Below are 22,115 nucleotides of genomic sequence, written 5' to 3'. Positions count from 1 at the left end.
GAAATTAATGTTAGGAATGATTGAATTTTCTTTTTAAAAAGCATCAGTACTATGTATTAGTTATATGCCTGTAAGATTTTTTTTTTCAAGCCCTATAATTCTACATTTAATCTACAGAGCACTGTGTTTTCTGTTGCAGGAAGTGCCTCAACATCCTTAAAAGAAGAAAATCACAGAATTTAAATACCAAGTAAACCAACTAGGACTCTAAGGAATACACTAACCTGGATGGTGAGCCCTTATTTTAAGGTGATTTTGGGGGGGGGGGGATGAACTGCCTGTCAAACAATCCAGTTAAGGCTCCCACTCCTGGCATCAAAAGAAACTGGGGATGAGGAAAACCTTAAATCCAAATATAATCCCTCAAATACAGTCAGTGAGTGAAAGCTAAGAGTGGCAGCTAGCCTCTTGTAGAAGAGGAAAAGAAAATAAATGCATCACAGAAATATAAACTTATTGCTCAGGTAATAACTGGTATTCTCAAGGACGGCTGCCTTAAGTCACTCTAAATTTCTTGTCTCTATCTTCTAGCAAGGCATCTGTTCATCTGCCAGTTTTTTGAAATGTCAAGGATCAGAATTCTTTTGGAATGGAGCATACGGTATACAGCACATATTAAATATCTGGCCAAGATTCAGGTTTCATCACTGGCTTCTAAGACTGCTTTTCCTTTGATGCAACGGAGAAGGAAATCAAATTGAACAGGGAATGAGGGGTCTCGAGAGAAAACTCTGTGGAAGACTGGCTTACTAAAATGTCACTCGAGCACAACTGAGCTGTTGTTATTTGGGGTTATTAGGGTTTTTTTTACATCTACTTGCTGGCAAATAGGCCATGATGTCTAAGGAATAGAGATAATACATGGCAACATTGTGAGCAGATGAATGAAACTGTTCCAACTATATAGAAGGAATGCTAGAAAAGGGTGACTTGGTTCCCACAAAGAACAAAGTGAAAAATGATCAAGGATTTGATATCAAACAGAAGATACTTCAATGCAGAACAGTTAGTTCCGGTATAATGCTATGCAGTTTTGAGTTCCTGGTCACAAAGAGTAAAGAAGAGAGAAAGTACTGTGCATTTCTTTCTTGTCCCAAAAGCAATGCTACAGACTGGGTTAAAGAAATTCAGATATGAAAAGGAAATATTGGCTGATGACTGGAGTGGGTCTATCACACCATCATTATTTGTAAGGGCTGCCAAAAATGAGAAACAAATGGAGAAGCAGCTGTGACACAAGAAGCATGTATACCGCTTGCCTTCGTATCTTGTTTTTCCCTGAAAATGAGCATTCAGGAATGTTGATCGTCCTAGTATATAAGTCTGCTAAAAGTTAGCGTAGGTTCATAATTTCTCTTTATAGCTACTTTTGAAATAGGAATATTGAGAAAAGCAATGCCAAAGATTAATACCAAATTGAAAATTCTATCTGAAATATGCCTTGTTTTTAATGTTCCAGCTTTTCTGCAGTACCTCTTCTGACTCATTTGGAGGTGACTGGGAATCAGCAACCTCTTCTAACTCTTCTTCAGCTACATAGTCTTGTTGCTCAATTACTTGTTCTCCACTATAAGATTGTACATAATCTTCATCCTGAAAGAAATGCATAAGGAAGGCCTTTCATTTAAACTAATTTTATTTTCTAAATATATCACTGCTTATTTATTCAGAAGGGTCTAGTATAAATGCAATCTTCCCAACTTGTTTGCTCTGATTAATAGACTGGAAAAAAGTCACAAATTTCCATACTTCTGTACGTTTTCTATCTCCAGCATCTTAAATCTATCTTAAAAGTAAAACTGATTTATGCAAATTAGTTTATCAGTGAATTAGATTTAAATGGTGAATGCTGCTTAAGAGAAATTATAATTAATACTAACCATGATCACAACTTTATACCTTGCTGCAACTAAAACTTAAAGGATGAGAAATTGGAATCTACATAATTATAAAAAGGGTGAAATACAAGACTACTTTCTTATAGGTCTCCATTAAACCAACATCACATTTAAATGTCCATATGCAGTAGCTATTTACTTTTTGTATCAATAATTTAGAAGATGAACCCTTTTAAAATTTAAAACATAACATCATTATTACTATAATTATTAATTTTTAAAACATGTGAGCTAAGAAAAATTACATCTACTTACTTAAAGCATATATACCTTACTACATAAAATGAAAATTAATTGCTCCCAGGCAGCTTACATGGCACAATGATGTGATAGTTCACATTAATTCCTTTAAAATGCAGGATTTCAGACTTTAATTAAATACTCAACTAATTTGAGAGTAATACAATACCTTTATTTTCCATGAAATGTACTTTCCCATTAGTTATTTATATCTTATACATCTAAGAATAACATACAGCATTTTATTATGTGATTTAGGCTTTAAAGCAAAGTTAAAGGATCGATAAATCCCTTTACATTTGCTAGTATTTTTAATTAAGAAATACTTATAATAAATGGCAATAAATCTATTCTCATTTCAACTCAGAGCAATGTATACAGAAAACATTGAAACTGAAACAAATTATATATGTGACATGTTCTAAAGCAACCTCAAATCTCTTTATTCAGGTTTAGACAGTTCTCAATTACAAAAAAAAGGGAGGGTGGAAATGAGTGAGCAGAACATCAATCACTTTGGAATATTAGCACCTTAAAGATGTCTTTAGCAGGTCAATAATCTTTTCACCTTCGAAGGACTTTATCAGATCTTGTCTAAAGCCTGGATAAAAGCTTTTGCATTAAGTACTTCTAACAATTGGCACTGTGTCTCCACCACACAAAGCTGTTTTCTTCCTTAAGGATACAATCTTCAAGGTCATGATTCTCGACTGCCTTCCAGAATGACAAAAGAGCATTACCTGCAGCCAAACAAGCTGTCAACACAAACTTTGTCACAGCCTAGATAAAGAAACTGGCAGACAGTGATAATAGGTCTAATTTTGCTTTGGTCCCAAGGGAAGTAAACAGATTTCAAATCAGTCTAAAAACCTAAGCATGTGCAGCAATGTTATCTCAAAAACTAAAATGGGAAGGGGAAAATAAAACTCACCGGGAATTCATCTAGAGGTTCATTGATTTCAAGATCCAGCACTTCATCATTATAATTCTCTTCTTCACCCTGATCTTCCACATATTCTATTTGGTCTTCTGGCAACTCAGCCTCTTGGCCTTCATACTGTTCTTCGGGATACTCCTCAGAATACTCTTCAGGAACCTCTGGTTTGTCATAACCAATTTCATCTTCCCCTTGTTCATACTCTAAGTCTTGTTCAATAGATGCGTCGTTAGCATTCTCAGTGAGCTCAAAGGTTGTCACCACGGTAGGTTCAGCATTAAGACTCACAGTGACATTTTGAGAACTAAAATATAGCAAAAAATAAAAGTGGTTTTAGTTTAAATCAATACATTATTACTGTGCATGTATTTCTGCATAGAATGCAACAATATCCCCAGTAAGTAAAAATTAATGGATGCATCAACCTGATTTCATGACATTAACTCATAACATGCATGCATGCATGCATGCATGCATGCATGCATGCATATATATATATATATATATATATATATATATATATATATATATATATATATATATATATATATATATATATACACACACACATACTTAAAGTCACAACCCCTGGTATGCCCAAGTATGGGAGGAAGGTCACACTTCCACTCTCTGTCATTAGGCTCGTCACAAGAGTCCATCCAGACGGAAACCCAATATTTTTTTACTGTTGCCTTTTTTTGTTACATTTGTTATATTTATGCTGATAAATAAATAAAGGGAGACTAGTATAGATCTATTTCAAGCTATTTAGCTCTCATCAGCTAGCCATACCCAAGTTTTTGGGAATCGAACCTGTGCTCTATTGCCTCCCAGGCAGGGAGTTAACCATTTGAGCTACAGAGAACGACTCCTTTATCAGCCAGCCAGGGTGGGAGGTATATACTTAAAGTCACAACCCCTGGTATGCCCAAGTATGGGAGGAAGGTCACACTTCCACTCTCTGTCATTAGGCTCGTCACAAGAGTCCATCCAGACGGAAACCCAATATTTTTTACTGTTGCCTTTTTTTGTTACATTTGTTATATTTATGCTGATAAATAAATAAAGGGAGACTAGTATAGATCTATTTCAAGCTATTTAGCTCTCATCAGCTAGCCATACCCAAGTTTTTGGGAATCGAACCTGTGCTCTATTGCCTCCCAGGCAGGGAGTTAACCATTTGAGCTACAGAGAACGACTCCTTTATCAGCCAGCCAGGGTGGGAGGTATATACTTAAAGTCACAACCCCTGGTATGCCCAAGTATGGGAGGAAGGTCACACTTCCACTCTCTGTCATTAGGATCGTCACAAGAGTCCATCCAGACAGAAACCCAATATTTTTTACTGTTGCCTTTTTTTGTTATATATTTTTGCTATATATATATAGCCTTTATTTATTTATCAGCACAAATACAACACATACACACACATACACACACATATATGTGTGTGTGTGTTCATACATACATACATACATACAATCACTATTTCATCAAATGTCGGTTATTTGACCAAGGAAATCGAACCAACTGTATCAGTGATGGCGAACTTTTTAAACACCAAGTCCCCAAATTGTGCGTGCATGCATGCCCAAACCGAAAGCTGTGTGCACACACGCATGCTGATATGTGCATGCACAGACATGTAGATATGCGCAGCAGAGACCCGAAGACCAGCTGACCGGTGGGAGGCGGGGCATCCCAACACCAGCAACGCAGCAAGAGGTAAGATCTTTTTCTTTCATGGACTTCAGCTTCGTTATTTGCAAGGAAACAGAAGCTCATGAAAGAAACAACACAAAGATCTGATCTGACAGTGCGTGTACCAGCAGAGAGGGCTCTGTGTGCCACCTCTGGCACGCATGCCATCACGGAACTATATGTTATAACAGATAACCTGGCATAAAGTATGAGATTACTGAGCAAGTTGCATTCAGTTTTGCATCCTGGGTTAACAAATATACACAGGAGATCAGCATCCGTTTTCCACTTAACACAGGGGTCAGCAACTTGCAGCTCTGGAACCACAAGTGGCTCTTTCATCCCTCTACTGCAGCTTCCTGTTGCTGGTTGGCTCCACAATTTGATAGGGATTTCGGTTAGGACAGGTAGAGGAAACAGGATGACGTGCTAGGACAGTGGTTCTCAACCTGTGGGTTGGGACCCCTTTGGGGGTTGAACGACCCTTTCACAGGGGTCGCCTAAGACCATCGGAGGGGAACCAGACTTCTGGTTGGCTCCAGAATTGAAAGGGGGGCTTCCAGTTAGGACCTTTATGGCTATTTGAGTGTTTAAGGTTGCTGACCCCTGACTTAGTACAACATTAGTTAGCTACTATACTAGCTACATTAATACTACTGGGCACCGATGTTTTTGAATTTTAGGTTACTATAATGAAATATTTTTAAAAGGGTGTGCTTGAATATACTTCAACCTGCTAGAATTTGCATTTAATTTTTATAAGCATCAACAGGAGCAAATGTTCAATTTGTACTGTGACAATAGCTCCTACCTAAATTCTGAGAAGGAATCACAGGTGTTCTGATAAAAATTTCCCTAAAACCCTATCAATTCAGCAAATTAAAAAAGAACTGTTTTTGTTCATTAAAATATACCAACTTGTAATACATAAAGTAATAATAATATGCAAGATTCTTTTTACTCTCTCTCCCACAATGATTTATCTGTTTATATCCTGTTGGCTCTTTGGGAATTCAAAGCGACATATGGACTCTCTTCCTTTCAATTTTTTTCCCCACAGCCATCCTGTAAAGTAGGTGGGATGAGAGATTGATTGGTTCAAAGTCACCAAGTGAGCTGCCATGGCTGAACTAAACTTGGATCTTCCCAATGCCGATCCAAGTTGTCAATCACAAAATCCACAGCATGCAAAAGTCACGGAAATGAACAAATTAGAAGGCAGTGATGCTTTGAAAGATGCAGCTCTGTCCTGGGTCTAAAAACCTAAGCTCAATAACAATTATATGTAAGCCACTTCTGGTCAAGCTGAGTCCTGAATAAAAAGTTCAGAGTCAGAATTATTCTGTTTTTATGTGTGAGATCTGAAATAGAAATATGATCTAGATATTATATGGTGTTTGATATATTTTAGCTAGTGCTTCTGCTTTGCCAAGAAACTTTTAGCAAAGGCAGAATTAATTAAAAATGGTTGTAACTCAAAAAATTTTGTGAAACATCATGGTTGAATCATTATGCAAATGAGAAAAAAGTGAGAACAATTCCTTAATGTATCAGGCAATTCTTCTAATAAGGCTTCTAATTCTTCTAATATGAACAATCACATTGATCTATATTATTTTTCTGTATGAGTGTACATATTCGGCTGTCCAAGACTGCCATTGACACTTTTGCCTCTGGACGGTCCAGTAGGACCTAAACCCTCCCAGAGAGAAGGTGACCAGGAAGACAAAGCCTTGCTGGTCTCAGGGACACCGCAAAGTCCCTGACTGTCCCAAAGGAAGCGCTTCAAACCGGCGGCAAACAGGCAGACCCCAGGCTGACAAAGTCGGAGACAGCTCCGGAAGAAAGGAAGTGAAAGTGAGTCCATCAGGTGAGGTTTTTTTTTCTACTTTGAAAAAGATTGTCCAAAGAAACCTTTTTAAAAAAGATAAATTAGTCCTGTAAGTAAAGAACAAAGCGACAAATTTAATCCTTATTGGACTGCCTTAAAAAAAACATTGCAGCAATGTTTTGTGGATTGAAGTGATTGTAATGTTTCCAGTTTCTCTGCTTGAAGTGAATGGACTGATTTTTTTCCCCTTTATTTTTTATCATCTTATTTTTTTGGCTTAAATTAAAACTCTTTTTCTATTTTAATAAACTCTCCCTTCTATTTGTTATAAAATTACACCAAAGACATTTAAAGATTTTTGTTTTCCATAAAATTGGAATCTGCCATTCAGAAGCCTGAGTCTGAAGCTTTTTTTTCTTTGAAACAATGTATCCTTTGTTCACTCCTATTTGATCTCACTGACTCACGTAACTGAAGGGTTTGCAACTTGTTTACAAAATCTGATAAAGACTCAAGGACACGAAGTGCTTTTTGCAGGTGCTCTTGGAAAATATTTTGGCAAGAGAAGGAAAAGGAAAGAAAAAGATAACAACCCTTCTACTTTGAAGAGTACAAAAGAACTTGTGCTTAAGACTTAAATGTAGATATATTCACAAAAGAAGTTTGGAAGGCTAGAGTGGCTAAGACTCCTTTTTTCTTTTTTTCTATTTCTTTTCTTTTGGAAAAATGGATCAATATTCAGATGAGGAAACCTTAAAATTTCAAAACATCCTGGTTGGAATTCAAACTATTTTAGAAGGATTTAGGAGATTTGAGAAGAAGTTGGATAGATTATTGTTTATCACAGCAAAAGATGATGGGGTTGGAGCCCCAAAAATTCAAGAAGAGAATGAAAATATAGAAGATAAAGACAAAATAATAGATGAACTTATTAATGGAGCAAATATGGGTGAAAGCGGAAAGATGGGAAGATGGAAAAGTGAATTTGACAATTTGGAGCTTTATCCCAGATTTCAAGATACAGGAGAAAAAAAAGAGTGATAAGGATGGTTAAGAAGTTAAGAAGAGAAACCTATTCAGAAATAAGTTTGACAACCAAAGATAAGCTAACGTTAATAACAATTCAAGGGCAACAAGACTATTTGAGAGATCTTCTAAGCAATAAAGTGCGGAGAGAAGTTCATAAAAACTTTGGAAAGGAGCTGAAAAGAGAATTGACACAACAACTGGCAAGAGAGACTGTTCTGCTACTGGAAAGATACAGGTTGATAATGAAAGTTGACGATAAAAAGCTAGCTAATTCTTGGTGATTAATAAGTAGGGATTTCAGTATTTTGTAGACTTTTAGATTATCATTGAATGTTTATTCATTAACATATAATTAACAACAACAATAATGAAATGATAACCTTAATTAGTAAAAATAACTTGGATATAAATTGTAATTTGGGACTTAGGGGAAAGACCTATAAATTTTATTAATAAATTCTTGTTTAGAGCTTGCTATAAAGGTATAATCTCTTTTGGGCCTAATGAGAGGAGAGGTGATATTAATAGTAAATAATTTTTAGTTAACTACAATAATAATAAGGAAATGTTAATGGATAATGTTTAATGATATATATGTCTGTGTTGTACTAGTAAAAGCAAATTGGACATAAGCTTAAATTTGTGAATTGGGGGCGGGAGGGAGAAAGGGGAGGGAATGCTTAGATATCCTACTAACTGATTTTGTCTTAGAATATGTTATAAAGGTATAAAGTCATTGGAGTTTATTGAGATTGCGAATGTATGCCAGTAGGTGGTTGTGTCTTTAAATACAAATGATTTTAGATAAAAGCATGTTTAAATAATTGTATCCAAATGAGATTTGTGGTACAGTGATAGTAAAATACATAAATTTTAAAATGTACAATTCAATTTGAATGAAGTATATGTAATGATTGTGGAAAAAACTCATGTATTTATAATGTATTTGTAACCAATCGACACGCTTTCTACAAGAAGTAACGAAAGATGATTCTTTTTGTGTGTGTTTTTTTGTTTAATTAAAACAATAAAACTTTTCAAACAAAAAACAAAAAACAAGTAGATGGGGAAAGATGTACTATATATTAAAAACAAATAAGAGGGTGAAAAGATAAAATGTACCAACAATGTACCTAAGCAATTCAAAACCCGAATAATTTTACAAATGTCTATGGAGATTCTCAGTCATCTAGGTCATGTTGTCCCACAGGTTTTTTTTTTTTTTTTCCCCAAAAGGCAACTGGACTTTTGTTTTTCCTTGAAGATGTTCGGTTTCTCATCATAGTGAGAACTGAAGAAGCTTCTTGGATGAGAAGCCAAACATTTTCAAGGAAAAACGAAGAAAGCCTCTGGCATCATTGCACAAGTGTACTCTTAATGCAAATGAATAAAACAGCAGTTCTTAATTCATTTTTGCAGCTACGATTATGCCTACATGTAGCAAACCAGGCATCCTCTTTTTTCTTTGAGGCATTTAACAGAATTATATTTTTTAATCAGTTACATTTAGTAATAATTACATTCTTAATGGTATATACATCAAAGAAAAGTTATGTAATTAGAAATTCACATTAGAATAGCTATTTCTAAGGAATCTCTAGAAGCAATTAAATTTTTGGAGGTTACCACAATTCTGAAAAGAATGCATCTGGGAAATCCGGTCCTATACTACCATTATTTTCTGCTTTAATATCCAGCCGAAAATGAGTTGAATTCATATACTTGCACAGATGAAATGATGTTCATGTATCATCTTTGGTGCCTCAAAGGATAATACGTCTTACATACAACAGCACATTTTTGTGCTATTCTAGGGCAGAAATACAAACAAATAATCTGAACGTGCTGATATAGAAAGCAAGCTACAATACTTGGCTCAAACAAAACACAAACCTGTAATGCTGATCATCTTCGTTATCACTCTGCAGGAGATCATCATTCAGTTCTTCATCTGACATATCAGACTGGGTCTAAAATTGGTGGGGAAAGAAATGAATTGATATAAAATAAAGAGGCAAGCTTCCAGCACAGCATTTGGATTTCTTTATTGGAACAGCTAGAGAGAGAAGATTCTAATCCAGGGGAGTCAAACTCAAGGCCCGCAGGCCGGGTGCTTAAATCCACCCCTTGGGGCCAGCCTGGAAATATCAAAGGACCAGTCCACAGTGCCTCTGCCAGCCAAAATGGGCTGTGTGCAGGCCCCGTGCGGCCCATTTTTGGCCCAGAGTGCTCTTGGAGGCCATAGAAGGTAAAAATGAGGTGTGCCTGCGTGTGTGTAGGAGGAGGTGCCCATGTACCCCATTTTGTCTGGTAAAGTGCTGGAGGCCGTTAAGGCTGAAAATGGGGCAGAGCGTGCCCCTTCTGCGCCCCAATTTGGATGCTGTAGGAGGCATCCATCCCGTTCCCTGCCAGCTCACAGAGGAGACCTACAATGCTGATCCGACCCTCAAAGAAGTCCAGTTTGACACCCATATTCTAAGCCATCAGGAGCTGCACTGATATGGATTTAAGTAAAGTAGTCAAATTACTTTTTAAATGAATGACTATCTTAAGATATACTTTAAAGAGGCTGATTTTTACCTTTTTGCCAGTCAACAAATCTTCTCCTAGTAAGTCATCATCCAATTCACTAGGAAAAAGAAAAGAGATACAGTCAGTACTTCAAAACAGTGTAAAAATTGCATTATTTAAATCAATGTCATTCTACTTTACACAAAATATACCTGTGGATCTCAGGAATAAGGCAGACTAAAAAGTGGGTGACCTCATTTTTTAGAAAGTGAGAAGGTCTCATTTCTATACTAAAATCAATTCCTGGTAGTCCTCAACTTACACCAGTTAGTGACCATTGAACCTACCTGGGGGCTACTTAGGATTCATTTTTGAAGTCTGAAGGTTGAACTTCCCCATAGTCATGTCATTGGATTGTGGGTACTTGCAACTGAGCCACACTTATGGCTATTTGCAGTGTGCTGCAGTCATGTGAGCACATTTTATAGTTTTGTTGGTTTATATTTCACCTTTTTTACAAAAAAGGACAGCAAACATATCCAACACATCTTCCTCATCCTATTTTCCTTACAATCACAATCCTGTGGGTTAGGCCGAGAGAAAACTGTTCATCCAAGCTGACTTTCACGACAAAGTTTTGTTAAAAATGGCATTTATATCCAGTTATTGGCAAAAGTGTACCCACAGGAAAGCTATGATTCACTTAACCACCACCAAATTTACTTAATGGCCACAGCAGTCACTTTAAAATTGCTGCATTCATTTAGCTACTGTTGTAAAATTGGATCTTCATGTGATAGCCTGCTTTACAACAGTCATAATCGGCAGGCACTGTTATGGTCAATGGTCAAGAATTACTTGTAGAGAACAAAGACAATTGCTAGATGTAACTTATAATTCTGGTTAATTACAAAGGAATGCAGTTTCTGTTTCAAAAGCACAAAAAAAAAATGTGTTTTACGTAAAGAAACATTTTCTCCCACCAATACTTAATGATACTAAAGTGTACTAAGTTCACAGAATTTAATTCAAATGGGTGGCCTGTTTTAATTCTTTACAAGATGTTTCTACAGCATAAACTTCCTTAACAGAAAAATGTAAACTTTTTTTGCATAAAAGTAATTGGAAACATCAGCCTACATCAGGCACATTATGCAAAGATCTAGTTCTTTGGATACGGTTCTAATGCTGGGAAAGGCAGAAGGAAAGAGAAGAAGATGCAAGCAGGAAAGCAGACAGTTACTTGGCAATGGGGGCACCCTTGGGAGATCTGAAAGACCAAATTAGGAAGAGGCTGTAAAGGAGAAAATATATTTATATGGTCACTAAGAGTCTACCCTGGCTTGATGGCTCATTATAAGTCAAGCATCAGCCAAAGGAAGATTAAAAAGTGTAAGGTAAAGGTTTCACCAGTCCAGTCATGTCCGACTCTAAAGGGGGGAGCCAAGGGAGCTAGCATTGTCCAAAGATGCTTCCATGGTTGTGTAGTCAGCATAACTAGATGCCAACTATATATGAAACCCAGTTACATTCCCATCGAAGTGAAATCTATTTATCTGTCTGCATTTAAATGCTTTCAAACTGCTTGGTTGGCAGAAGCTGGAGCAAGGACGGAGGCTCACCCCATCACATGACTTAGAATAACTTTGTCACTTTGAATGTACACTAATCAGCATACATTAAAATGAAATTTTGTTGCATACAGAGTTACCATCTCCAATATACACCAAATAAACATGACATAAATAAATAAATAAATATCGTGTTTCCCTGAAAATAAGAGAGGGTCTTTTGACCCCCAAAATAAGCGCTTGGCCTTATTTTGGGGAGATCTTATTATTTTTGAGGTGCAAGAGGCGGCGAGCTTGGTCACTTCATGGCTGCTCCTGTGTTGCAATATTTTCAGGGAGGGCTTATTTTCAGGGAAGCAGGGTAAATATATACATACGTAATTATGCATATACCACATATATTATATGACACAGAGAAACAACAGGGTCTAGTTTGGATGTACATGGCAAGAGAAATGAATCGTGTGAGTTTACCAGATGGATGGCATAGGGAACAAAGCTGTTACAGAATCTGAAAGTCCTGCTAGAAATATTTCAAAATCTCCTCCCAGAGGGGAGCAAGAGAAATATAGGGCTTGAGTCTCGAACTGCCAAACGTCTGGTCAACAAGCTCAACCAGTAAAACTGTAATTAACCCAAGTTAAACATGATGTCAGGGTTCCAAATAGCATCTAAAAGTAAAACAGAGTTCAAGGCAAAATATTGCTCAAAGTTCCAATTTATTAAGAGAGTCGTGTTGGCACATCTGGGAAAACCCAAATCTGAAAGCTTCCCAGTTTTCCTCACACAGTTGAAAGTTCAAGATCCTGCCCCCACACCAACAAGTCCATCAAATGGTCTAATCTTCCACTGCCATGCTGGCAGATTCCACCCATCCAGATCTGGTCAGGTGCAGAGGTGCAGAGACAAAGGATGACCTTGGCTTTCTAGAAATAATTTTGTTGCGGCTACATACCATCTAACTCCGTAAATCCTGCCTCCCATTTTCCCCACAATAGAAAATGCATAGTGGAATAATAGAAAAGTGTGGCACCTCTAAGAGCCATAAAAATATGGCTGCAGGCTTGACACATGATCTGAGTGCAGGACATTTCCCTTGCCATGTTTACTCACTAATTATCACAGAATTAACAAGTAACATGGACATCCATATAGAGAAAGGGCCTAAAGAGCGTCCTCAATTTATGACTGTAATGAGGTCTGCTCATTACAATTCAAAATTGTGATGGTCATAACAATTTTATGGAGTTTTTGCACATAGTTAAACAAACACCACAGGTTTATATTTTTTTGCACCAGTAAATAAACGAACACCACAGTTAAGTGAATTTATTGTTCCCTATGGAATATTCTTGCCAAAAACTGGAAGTAAAAGCCATATTTTAATGATAGACAGACAGACAATGACATGACTGCAGGACACTTCAAATGGCCATAAATACAGGCTGGTTTTCCAGTGCCTAAAATGCAATCACATGACTGGGGTGGATGCCTATGGAGATTCTGAGTCATCCAGGTCATGGTTGCCCCAAAGGCAACTGGACTTTCTGGTTTTTTCTTTTGAAGACATTTCGCTTCTCATCCAAGAAGCTTCTTTAGATCAGAGCTGAAGAAGCTTCTTAGATGAGAGTTGCCTCTTGAAAAATCACTGTTGGGACTGGGGGTGGAGCAGCCACTGGAACATGACAGAAGAGACTTCTAACACAAACTTGGTATAAGATGAAGAATGAATGTGACCAAACATAGGCACGATCTCAATGTTCAGCCTACGCTGTGATGCTAAGAAAAGAAAAACAAGCCTTACTTCTCTGCTTTTATTTCATCCATGGAAAACCACACAGCAGCATTGTTTACAGCTACTCAATTCCTTATAAAACTGATAACTGGAAGATTCTTAGCTGGGCCACCATGAATAATTTAACCTTTGTAATTCTCTGAGGACCCGGCTGTTCTCCCAGGGATTTGGGTGACCATGAGCTCTTGTGAATTAAATTTGTTTTTTATACAGATTGGAATCACTATCTTAATCTTGGACATTTGGACCACCGAAGAACTGTTATTGCAATTCATATCCTGCCCCGAATCACTGCTTTGAAATGAACAGCACAAATAAATCAAACTAGGATGACTTATTTGGGATCGCAGGAATCTATGGATTCTGATGAAACGGACATGGTCCTCAATAAAACCATTGGCAGCAGAATAAAACAGAATTGCAGGGTATAGCCTACAAAATGATTAGCATCAAGTTCTATTGCTCCTTACTATCGAGTCCCAAGAGAGCAATCAGTACCCTTAGATGTGGCCTAAATTAATTCATTAAGGCAGTGTTTTTCAACCACTGTGCCGTGGCACACTAGTGTGCCGTGACATAGTGTAAGGTGTGCCGTGGGAAAAACACTTTATATATAGTCAATATAGGCACAGAGTTAAATTTTTTTAACATTTTCTAATGGTGGTGTGCCTCGTGATTTTTTTCATGAAAAAAGTGTGTCTTTGCACAAAAAAGGTTGAAAAACACTGCATTAAGGCAACTTGATGCCATCCAGATGTATAAGAATTACAATTCTCAGAATTTCAGCCATGTTTAATGATAAAGGTAGTCCCTGATTTATTATCACAACTGAGCCAAAATTTATATTACTAAACAGTTTTGCCCCATTTTACGACCTTTCTTACTACATTTGCTAAGTGAATCACTACAGTTGTTAAGTGTATCTGGCTTCCCCATTGACTTTGCATATCAGAAGGTTGCAAAATGTGACCCCGACACTCTGCAACCGTCATAAATATGAACCAACTGCAAACATCCAAACTTTGATCACATGACCCCAGGGATGCTACAACGGTCATAAGTGTGAGAAAAAATTTTCAATGGGGTGTTAACTCTGAACTGCCGCTAAATGAATGGTTATAATGGTTGCACTTATACAGACATACATATTTATTATACTTAATTTCATTTGTTAAATTTGCCACCCATCTGGTCATGGGGCTATACTAAGTTACCAGATTTTTCCGAGTATAAGATGTACCTTTTCCCCCCTCAAAAGAGGGGGGAAATCTGGGTGCGTTCTTATACATTGAATACGGCATTTTTGGCCTCCCGAAACTGCTCCCCCTTCGCAAAAATGCATGTGCAGATGGTTAGGGAAGCCTGCAAAGTGCTCTTGGGGACTGGGGAGGGCAAAAACAAGTGGAAACAGGCCAGGTTTTTTGCCCATTTTTGCCCCTCCCAGCCTCCAGGAGCACTCTACAAACCTCCCAAATCATATGCATGCCCCCTTTAAAAAAAAAAAAAACAGGCCAGTTTTTGCAAAAAACGGGCCCCTTTTGCTCTTTTTTGCCCCTCCTCAGCCCCTGGGAGCACTCTGCAGGCCTCTTAAACTCTCTGCTTGCCCATTTTTTACAAAAAAAACGAGGCATGCAGAGGGTTTGGGAGGTCTGCAGAGTGCAAAAACTTTTTTTTAAAATTCACCTCTTCAAAACCTTAGTGTATCTTGTACTCCGAAAAATACGGTTCTTACAACAATAAAATAGGAAGTGATTAAAAATGTAAAAATAACAATATTAAAGGAATAATAAATAGAAACAATGGAAGCCCAATAATACAAAATTGGAAAGATGAGTGGGAGGTGGAGCAGGAAGTGCAAGGGGCGGGTGGGGTCCATAGTTCAGCAACCACCTTCAGTGATGCACTCTACCATTTGGTCCCCAGGCCAATCAGCAGAGCCAGGTCCTCAGGCCCTTGCAAAAGGATAGCAGGGTAGAGGCAAATCTCTCCCCGGGGGGGGGGGGGGGATCAGGATGTTCCAGAGGGTCAGCTCTACAGTTGCATCCCATACTTGGAGTTCCTTGACCACGGGATCCTCAGCAGGCTTCTCTGCCAGCACGAGTAGGATGGGCTTGTCTGAGCAGCATGATATGGTTCATCAAGAACTCTGAATCCATGCCATGCAGGGTTGTAAAGGCTATAGCCAAAATCTTGAACTGCACCCGGAAGCAAACTACCAGGTTTCCCCGAAAATAAGACTGGACTTAATGTTAATTTTTGCTCCAAAAGATGCGTTAGGCCTTATTTTCTGGTTAGGTCTTATTTTGGGGGAAATACGGTACTAAATGCATCCCTCTGGCTGACAATATTAATTGGGGCTTATTTGGGGGATAGGGCTTGTATTACGAGCATCCTGAAAAATTATGTTAGGACTTATTTTCCAGCTAGGTCTTATTTTCGGGAAAATGGGGTAGCAACCAGTGCAGCTCGTGAAGCAGTGGTGTAACATGGGTCATTCTGTGGGCCCAAAGATTGCTTCTCACGCCACACCTTCTACCAGTTGAAACTTCCAAAGGCATTTCAAGAGTGGCCCCAGGTAAAGCGCATTGCAGTAGTTCAAACAAGAATGATAAGAGTGCAGAGACCCCATAAATGACTAGGCTGAACTCGAGGGAGAAATAAAATGTATCACCAGTCTTCCTTCTCGCCCACAAGAAATCTAAAATCAGCCCAACTGGAAATCCATAGACCAGAGGTGTCAAACCCAATTTCATTGATGGCCACAAGGGGCCAGGGGAGCGTGACCTGGATGGGTGTGGTCAGCTCGATGTCCATTTTCTTCTGTGACAGCCTCCTGCAGCCCTCTGCCAGAGAAACTGGAGATCAGGGGAACTGCGTGCAGCCCCCCCCCCCAAGCTCCATATTCGGCTGCGACGGCCTCCCACAGTTCTCTGCCAGCAAAAACGACAGGGGGAGAGCTACGCATGGCCCTCCCAAACTCCATTTTTTCTGGCAGATGCACTGTGAACCGGTCCTTCACTGTTTCCAGGGTAGACCCATGGGCCAGGTCTAAGCAACCCGTGGGCCTTGAGTTTGACACCCATGCCACAGACTCCTATTTACTGCCAATCTGCTTTGACCATTAGTAGTTCAGATTCTTATAGAGAGTATTAGCACAGAATAAACCTACACTCATTTGTACTGCCTGGACTCCTTATTTCCTATGCTTGATAGAGTCCTGATATAGAAAAGGCTAAAGCTGGTGCACTAACTGAAGCTGTACTATGGCTCTCCTAGACATGACTGCTACCTGATCTTCGAGAAAAAGTTACAAGTATCTGAAGTTGCAAGGTGAGTCTGAACAGGGCAGTGCAACACCATCCAAAACTAAAGATGTCAAAAACTGGATCTTGATCTGTTATCACTATGAGAGCATAGCATCACTCAGGACATGTGAAGTTGCGTACCATCAGCATATTGATGATATTTCAACTCATTGTTGTGGATGATCTCACCCAGTAGCTCTTTGTAGATATTGAACAGGAGTAGAGAGAGTACTGAGTCCTGCGGTATGCCATAGGAGAGTGGCCAAGTATTGGATTTCTCACTCCCTATCAACACTTCTTGGAACTACAGACCCAAAACATCTGCAGAATATCATATTTTGGGGAAGGATGCTTTAAAACATTGTCCTTGGTTTCTGATTTCACAAACAAGCATAAAACCAAAGCAGAGTAAGTGACAGAAAATATGCTGTAAATGTTACTTTAAGAGGCTTATTATACATATTAGTTTAAAATGTAATCTCATTTAAAGATAACACTGAGGTGGAAAAATCAATGCTTTTCTCTGCTTGAATCTTTAGTATATTAAAAAAGCTTACGAAGTTTAAAGTACTGTATTTTTTGGTCTATAAAATGCACTTCTCCCCCCCCCCCAAAAAAAAGTGAGTGTCTGTGCTTGTTATAAAGCAAATGTTGCCGAAGCTCGGCCCACCCACCGGTCCCCACCCTTTGGCCTCTGCTCCCAGAAATTTGCCTCCTTGTAGCAAACAGCAAGAACCGCTTCAGCACAGCCTGATTTAGCATGAGTAGCTGATTGGCGATTGGATTTGAATACCACCGATCAACTGTTCCAGGCTGTGGGATAGCCACCTCCCAATGCAGCCATTGCCGTGCGGCCCATTTTTGACCTCCACGCATTCAGTTTTCAGCCCCATTCCAAGCGGTGAGGATAGGTAATCCCCGCCAGCTGGAACAGGCTGAAAACAGGACATGCGGAGGCTGAAAATGAGGCATGCAGAGGCCAAAAACGGGACGTGCAGAGGCCAAAAATAAGGCACGCAGAGGTGGCGATGATCCCCATAGCCTGGAACAACTGATCAGTGGTATTCCAGGAAGCAGATCCAATCAGCTGCTTGTGCTAAATCCGGCTTGTTGAAGCCAACCAGACTGTTTGCTGCAAGGAGGCAAATTGCTGGGAGGCAGAGGTAGATTTTTTTTCTTGTTTTCCTCACCAAAAGCTAGGTGCATCTTATAGTCTGGAGTATCTTATAGTCTGCAAAATAAGGTACCTCATTTTATTTACATACACAGACACGTTTCTCTCTCTCTCTCTCTCTCTCTCTCTCTCTGTGTGTGTGTGTGTGTGTGTGTGTGTGTGTGTGTGTGTGTGTAGAAAAGAGTATTGTTCATCCCTTCCATCACTACATGAATAGCAATGACAAATGCAGATTTGAACATAAAGAAGAATGTAACAAAGTTAAGAGATGAATTCCTAACTAAGTTTAAATTATGGAATTTCTCAATAGAATTATTTGACCCCAGTGGAGATATATATATATTTATATATGAAAACCAGTTGCAAAAGTAAGCGTTGCTGAACATAGTATAATAAAATGTTGATTTTAATGGGGGGAAGAGGTGTTTAGCAAATCTAAAGGCCTGTTAAATCTGTAAAATTCTTTTTGCGTACATATAAAAGTGTCCGTTTATTTTAATATCATTTTTTTCAATTCCACCACTTGCTGCAGCAGGAATAATATGTTCCCACAGTGTTGCTTCCACCCATTGCCAAAGATACTAATCTGTTTTCTTCGCTCTGGCCCAGTTACAATAAAAGCCCAACAACTACAAGGAAATAGATTCAAAGTATGCAATCAGCCCCTTCCTCATTGAGCCCCTGATCTTCTCCATTTTGTCACAAAGGCTTACCTATCCCAGCGATCTTTTAAATCAACAGCAAAATCTGTTAAATCAACTTCATCAAAATTTCAAATTTTGTCTACTGCATCCAATTTGTCCAATAAATTGAAGATGTTATCCATTCGGTCATGTTCAACTCTTGGCAATTCTATAGGCCCAGTCTCTTTACTTCTTCTGATCTTGCAATACTTTTAAAAGTTTTTCAATGCTCTGATTGGTGTCAGCTTTGATGGTGTCTCCACTAAATTAAATTCCATTAACTACAGATTTTAATATACCATGAAATGTTCATTAACAGAAGAACCTTTTCTGCTGCAGCTACCGCCTCTGGAATATCATACCTGACAAGGTGAAATCTCCCCCACCCCCACCCCACCAATTCTTGTCTTTCCAAAAGGGCCTGAAAACTTCTGCCAACTAGCTTGGGGCCCTAATGGGCATATTCCATTCTGGAAGTCACAAGCAGACCAACTGCTCCCAGTTTATATATCGGTCTTTTTTATCCTGTTTGTTGTTAACTTAAATATGTATATTATTCATTGGTGCTAGTGAACACACGTTATATAAAGGAGTACAGCTACAAGTATGAACAGTTATATACAATTAGGTATAAATAGGCACATACTTAGAAAGATAGAAAAAATGTAATAAATTGCTCATTTTTGTTAGGTCCATGAATCCCCCCTCCCCCATGTATTCCACAGCAAAATGCCAGTCTCATTAAAGAAAGTGGCCCATGTCCGCTGCCTGCTCTTAATAGCTGGCATGCATATCTCTACAACTGAGCGACATTTATGCATATGGCAGATAAACAAACACATTGATGTCTGTATTTGAATGTTTTCTAGATCCTGTAAATTAACACAGTAAAAGAGAGAAACAAATGACATATAGTAGAAAACATCTCTGCATAAAAGAAAAAGAGACCTACCTATCCCAATCATCATCTCCAGTTCTCCTTCTCCAAGATCTTTCTGCACCAGGTTTATGACAATCGAAGTCATCCTCTATAAACAAAAGATATTTGATAATTTTAACAGCATGAAACAAATGATTGGATTCTCAGACAGCAGTACTTGTATTATTTTGAAGAATCATGCTAGAGTCACCCTACAGGAGAGTTAGGCAGCATACAAATTTAATAATAAAATAAGCAATGCTGGGTTTCTGCACTGTCTTTGCAGGTGAACAACTTTAAAATTGCTTTTAATCCTTTTTAAGAATTACTGCTGGGCACCATCATAAATACATCCCTGCTCTTGTAAGAAAGTTGCACTAATGGAAATGAACAGCGAATGCTATAGACTGGCATGTGCAACATAAACAAAAAGTTGAAAAAATCAAGGTAATTCTTACAAGGCTTTGACTATCTGTAACTCCAGACAGATCTGACTCTTCAGGGGAAGGTAAATAATTGGATAATCTGACTACAAGTCCATCCCATATAGCCAATTATTAAAAATTATATGAACTGTAGTCCAAAATAATCTAGGCTGCTTATCCCTCATGTAGGAATTCCTTTTTAAAATTATAGTATCTATTGTCAAACCTGATCGTGTGGACCATATCGAGACATATCAGAATTTTTTTGCCTTTGCGGAGCCATCGTTCAAAAATCTCTTTTATACTACAATCCTATATATAAAATGAAATTAAATCACAGCAAGATGTAGACTTTGTTTATCCAGAAGTCACTTAAACTCAAGATAATTCCATATTTAGGCTCCATAATAGAGATGCAGTTACAATCTCTTGGAAGAAACTTCTAAAAAGGGTCACCAACCTCTGGTCCATGGATCGGGACTTAGCCTCAGCATACCAAAAACTGTGCCACAGAAACAAGAAAAGCCCTATCTATAGGATACAGGCAGCACACGAAACCACACCCACTCTGGTCTATGAAAAATATTTCTCCATGGAAACAGACCTTGGTACCCCAGACTGGGGGGCGCTATGCTATTAGATCTGAGTAGATTTTTTCCTGGACTCATGACTCCAACTGCAGAGCTAGTGGAGCCATGGGAGATCTTCTGCTATCACTCATACTCTCATTATATTACAATTAATGAATTAATTCCTATGAAATCTACTCAGAAATTCCAAATGATTCAAAAGGCAGCAGACCAGCTGTTGATGGGGCAAATGTCAGAATAACAAAATGTTCTCCATCTTGCAGAAGCCGCACTAGGTATCACTACATTTCTGAGTACAATTCTACATGCTGGTCATTGCTTATGAAGTCCTTTATGACTTGGGGTATTCAGGACTGTTCCTGAAGTAGAATTTTTCTGGCCTGTGGATTCTGTTGAAGTGAGGATGCTGGTGATTAACGAAACTAACTCTCCCCACTAAGATTCTAGGTGAGAGCAGCACAAAAAAAGTTTCTTTTGGAATGCTTTGTCACGTTCTCTCCCACTCTTGCAAATTAGAACTGCTTCTTCCTTTATTGGATTCCAAAAGCAGGAGAATAACATACTTTGGGCCTTCAAGGAAAGGTAATAAGAATTATTACCTATATTGTCAGGCAATTATGACTTACTGCTGTAGGCTGCACAAAATGTAATGAAATGAGTGACATGCAAATTATGTGAAATAAACGTGTTTACAGAAATCTAAGTTACGCACAGTTCAGGTCACTTCTTGTATTACTCATTTTACGCACATGGAATTTATGCAATGTCGTCTATAATATTGGAACATAACCAATACTTAACCAATAGATTTAAGGATTCATGAAGACTCTTAGCAATCTTTCTTTTCCATACTTTAAAAAAAAGAAAGAAAGAAAGGAAGGTGGAGAAATATAACATGTCAGATTTTTTTAACCTGATGTCCTCCGTACATACTGTACTACAATTCTCAAAATTTAATAAAAGAAAATGTATAGAATGAAGAGTTCTGTTCTCTGTTATGTTGAAACCTTTAAAATTCTGAAAGAAACTGAATGTGGCACATTGACAACAGGCAAAAGGAAGTTTTGCGTTTAACTGCAGAATGTACTTCCTTAAGTTGGGACCACAAACATGTAAAACAGGCTGGGCAAATTCATAGAGAATACAACTACCAGGGATGTGCAGTCACTAGAGGCAAGGGAGGCGGGGCCTCACCAGTCTCCTCAGGGAAAGGAAAGGATTTTAAATACCGTATTTATCGGCGTATAACACGCACCGGCGTATAACACGCATCCCCCATTTTAACACAAAAATTTGAGTAAAAATTTTTTTCATTAAAAATAAATGACTTGGAAGCTCGGAACTTAATGTTGGATTAAAATTTATAACATTAGAACATGAATTATAACATTAACTCCTCAACATAAAGTGCCTTCCTTCCTTCCCTCCCTCCCATCCCTTTCTTTATGTTTTCTTCATGCTTTCTTTTCTTTTTCCTCTGCTCTTTTTAAATCCCCCCCCCTTCTT

General features: G+C 38.3%; 1 protein-coding gene across 7 annotated transcripts in view; it reads right to left on the bottom strand.

Annotated features, from left to right (window-relative positions):
- The window catches only part of RBM33 (RNA binding motif protein 33), a 129,419-nt gene that overhangs the window by 100,234 nt on the left and 7,070 nt on the right, over positions 1–22,115 (bottom strand). For 6 of the 7 annotated variants that reach the window (XR_004256966.1, XM_032237273.1, XM_032237276.1 and 3 more), the window contains exons 2-6: positions 19,628–19,703; positions 10,217–10,265; positions 9,530–9,606; positions 3,070–3,379; positions 1,474–1,593 (exon numbers count right to left, since the gene is read on the bottom strand). Coding sequence is in view for 6 of the 7 variants with exons in the window: in XM_032237273.1 (XP_032093164.1) it covers positions 1,474–1,593; positions 3,070–3,379; positions 9,530–9,606; positions 10,217–10,265; positions 19,628–19,703 (632 nt within the window). In the remaining variant the exon portion in view is untranslated. The remainder of the gene's footprint in view (positions 1–1,473; positions 1,594–3,069; positions 3,380–9,529; positions 9,607–10,216; positions 10,266–19,627; positions 19,704–22,115) is intronic. The other variant, XM_032237275.1, reaches the window with a different exon arrangement.

Source organism: Thamnophis elegans, chromosome Z (assembly GCF_009769535.1).
Source record: "Thamnophis elegans isolate rThaEle1 chromosome Z, rThaEle1.pri, whole genome shotgun sequence".
NCBI classification, from domain to species: Eukaryota; Metazoa; Chordata; class Lepidosauria; order Squamata; family Colubridae; genus Thamnophis; species Thamnophis elegans.
The sequence above is the reverse complement of the archived record's forward strand: the minus strand, read 5'-3'. Positions and strand labels throughout refer to the sequence as shown.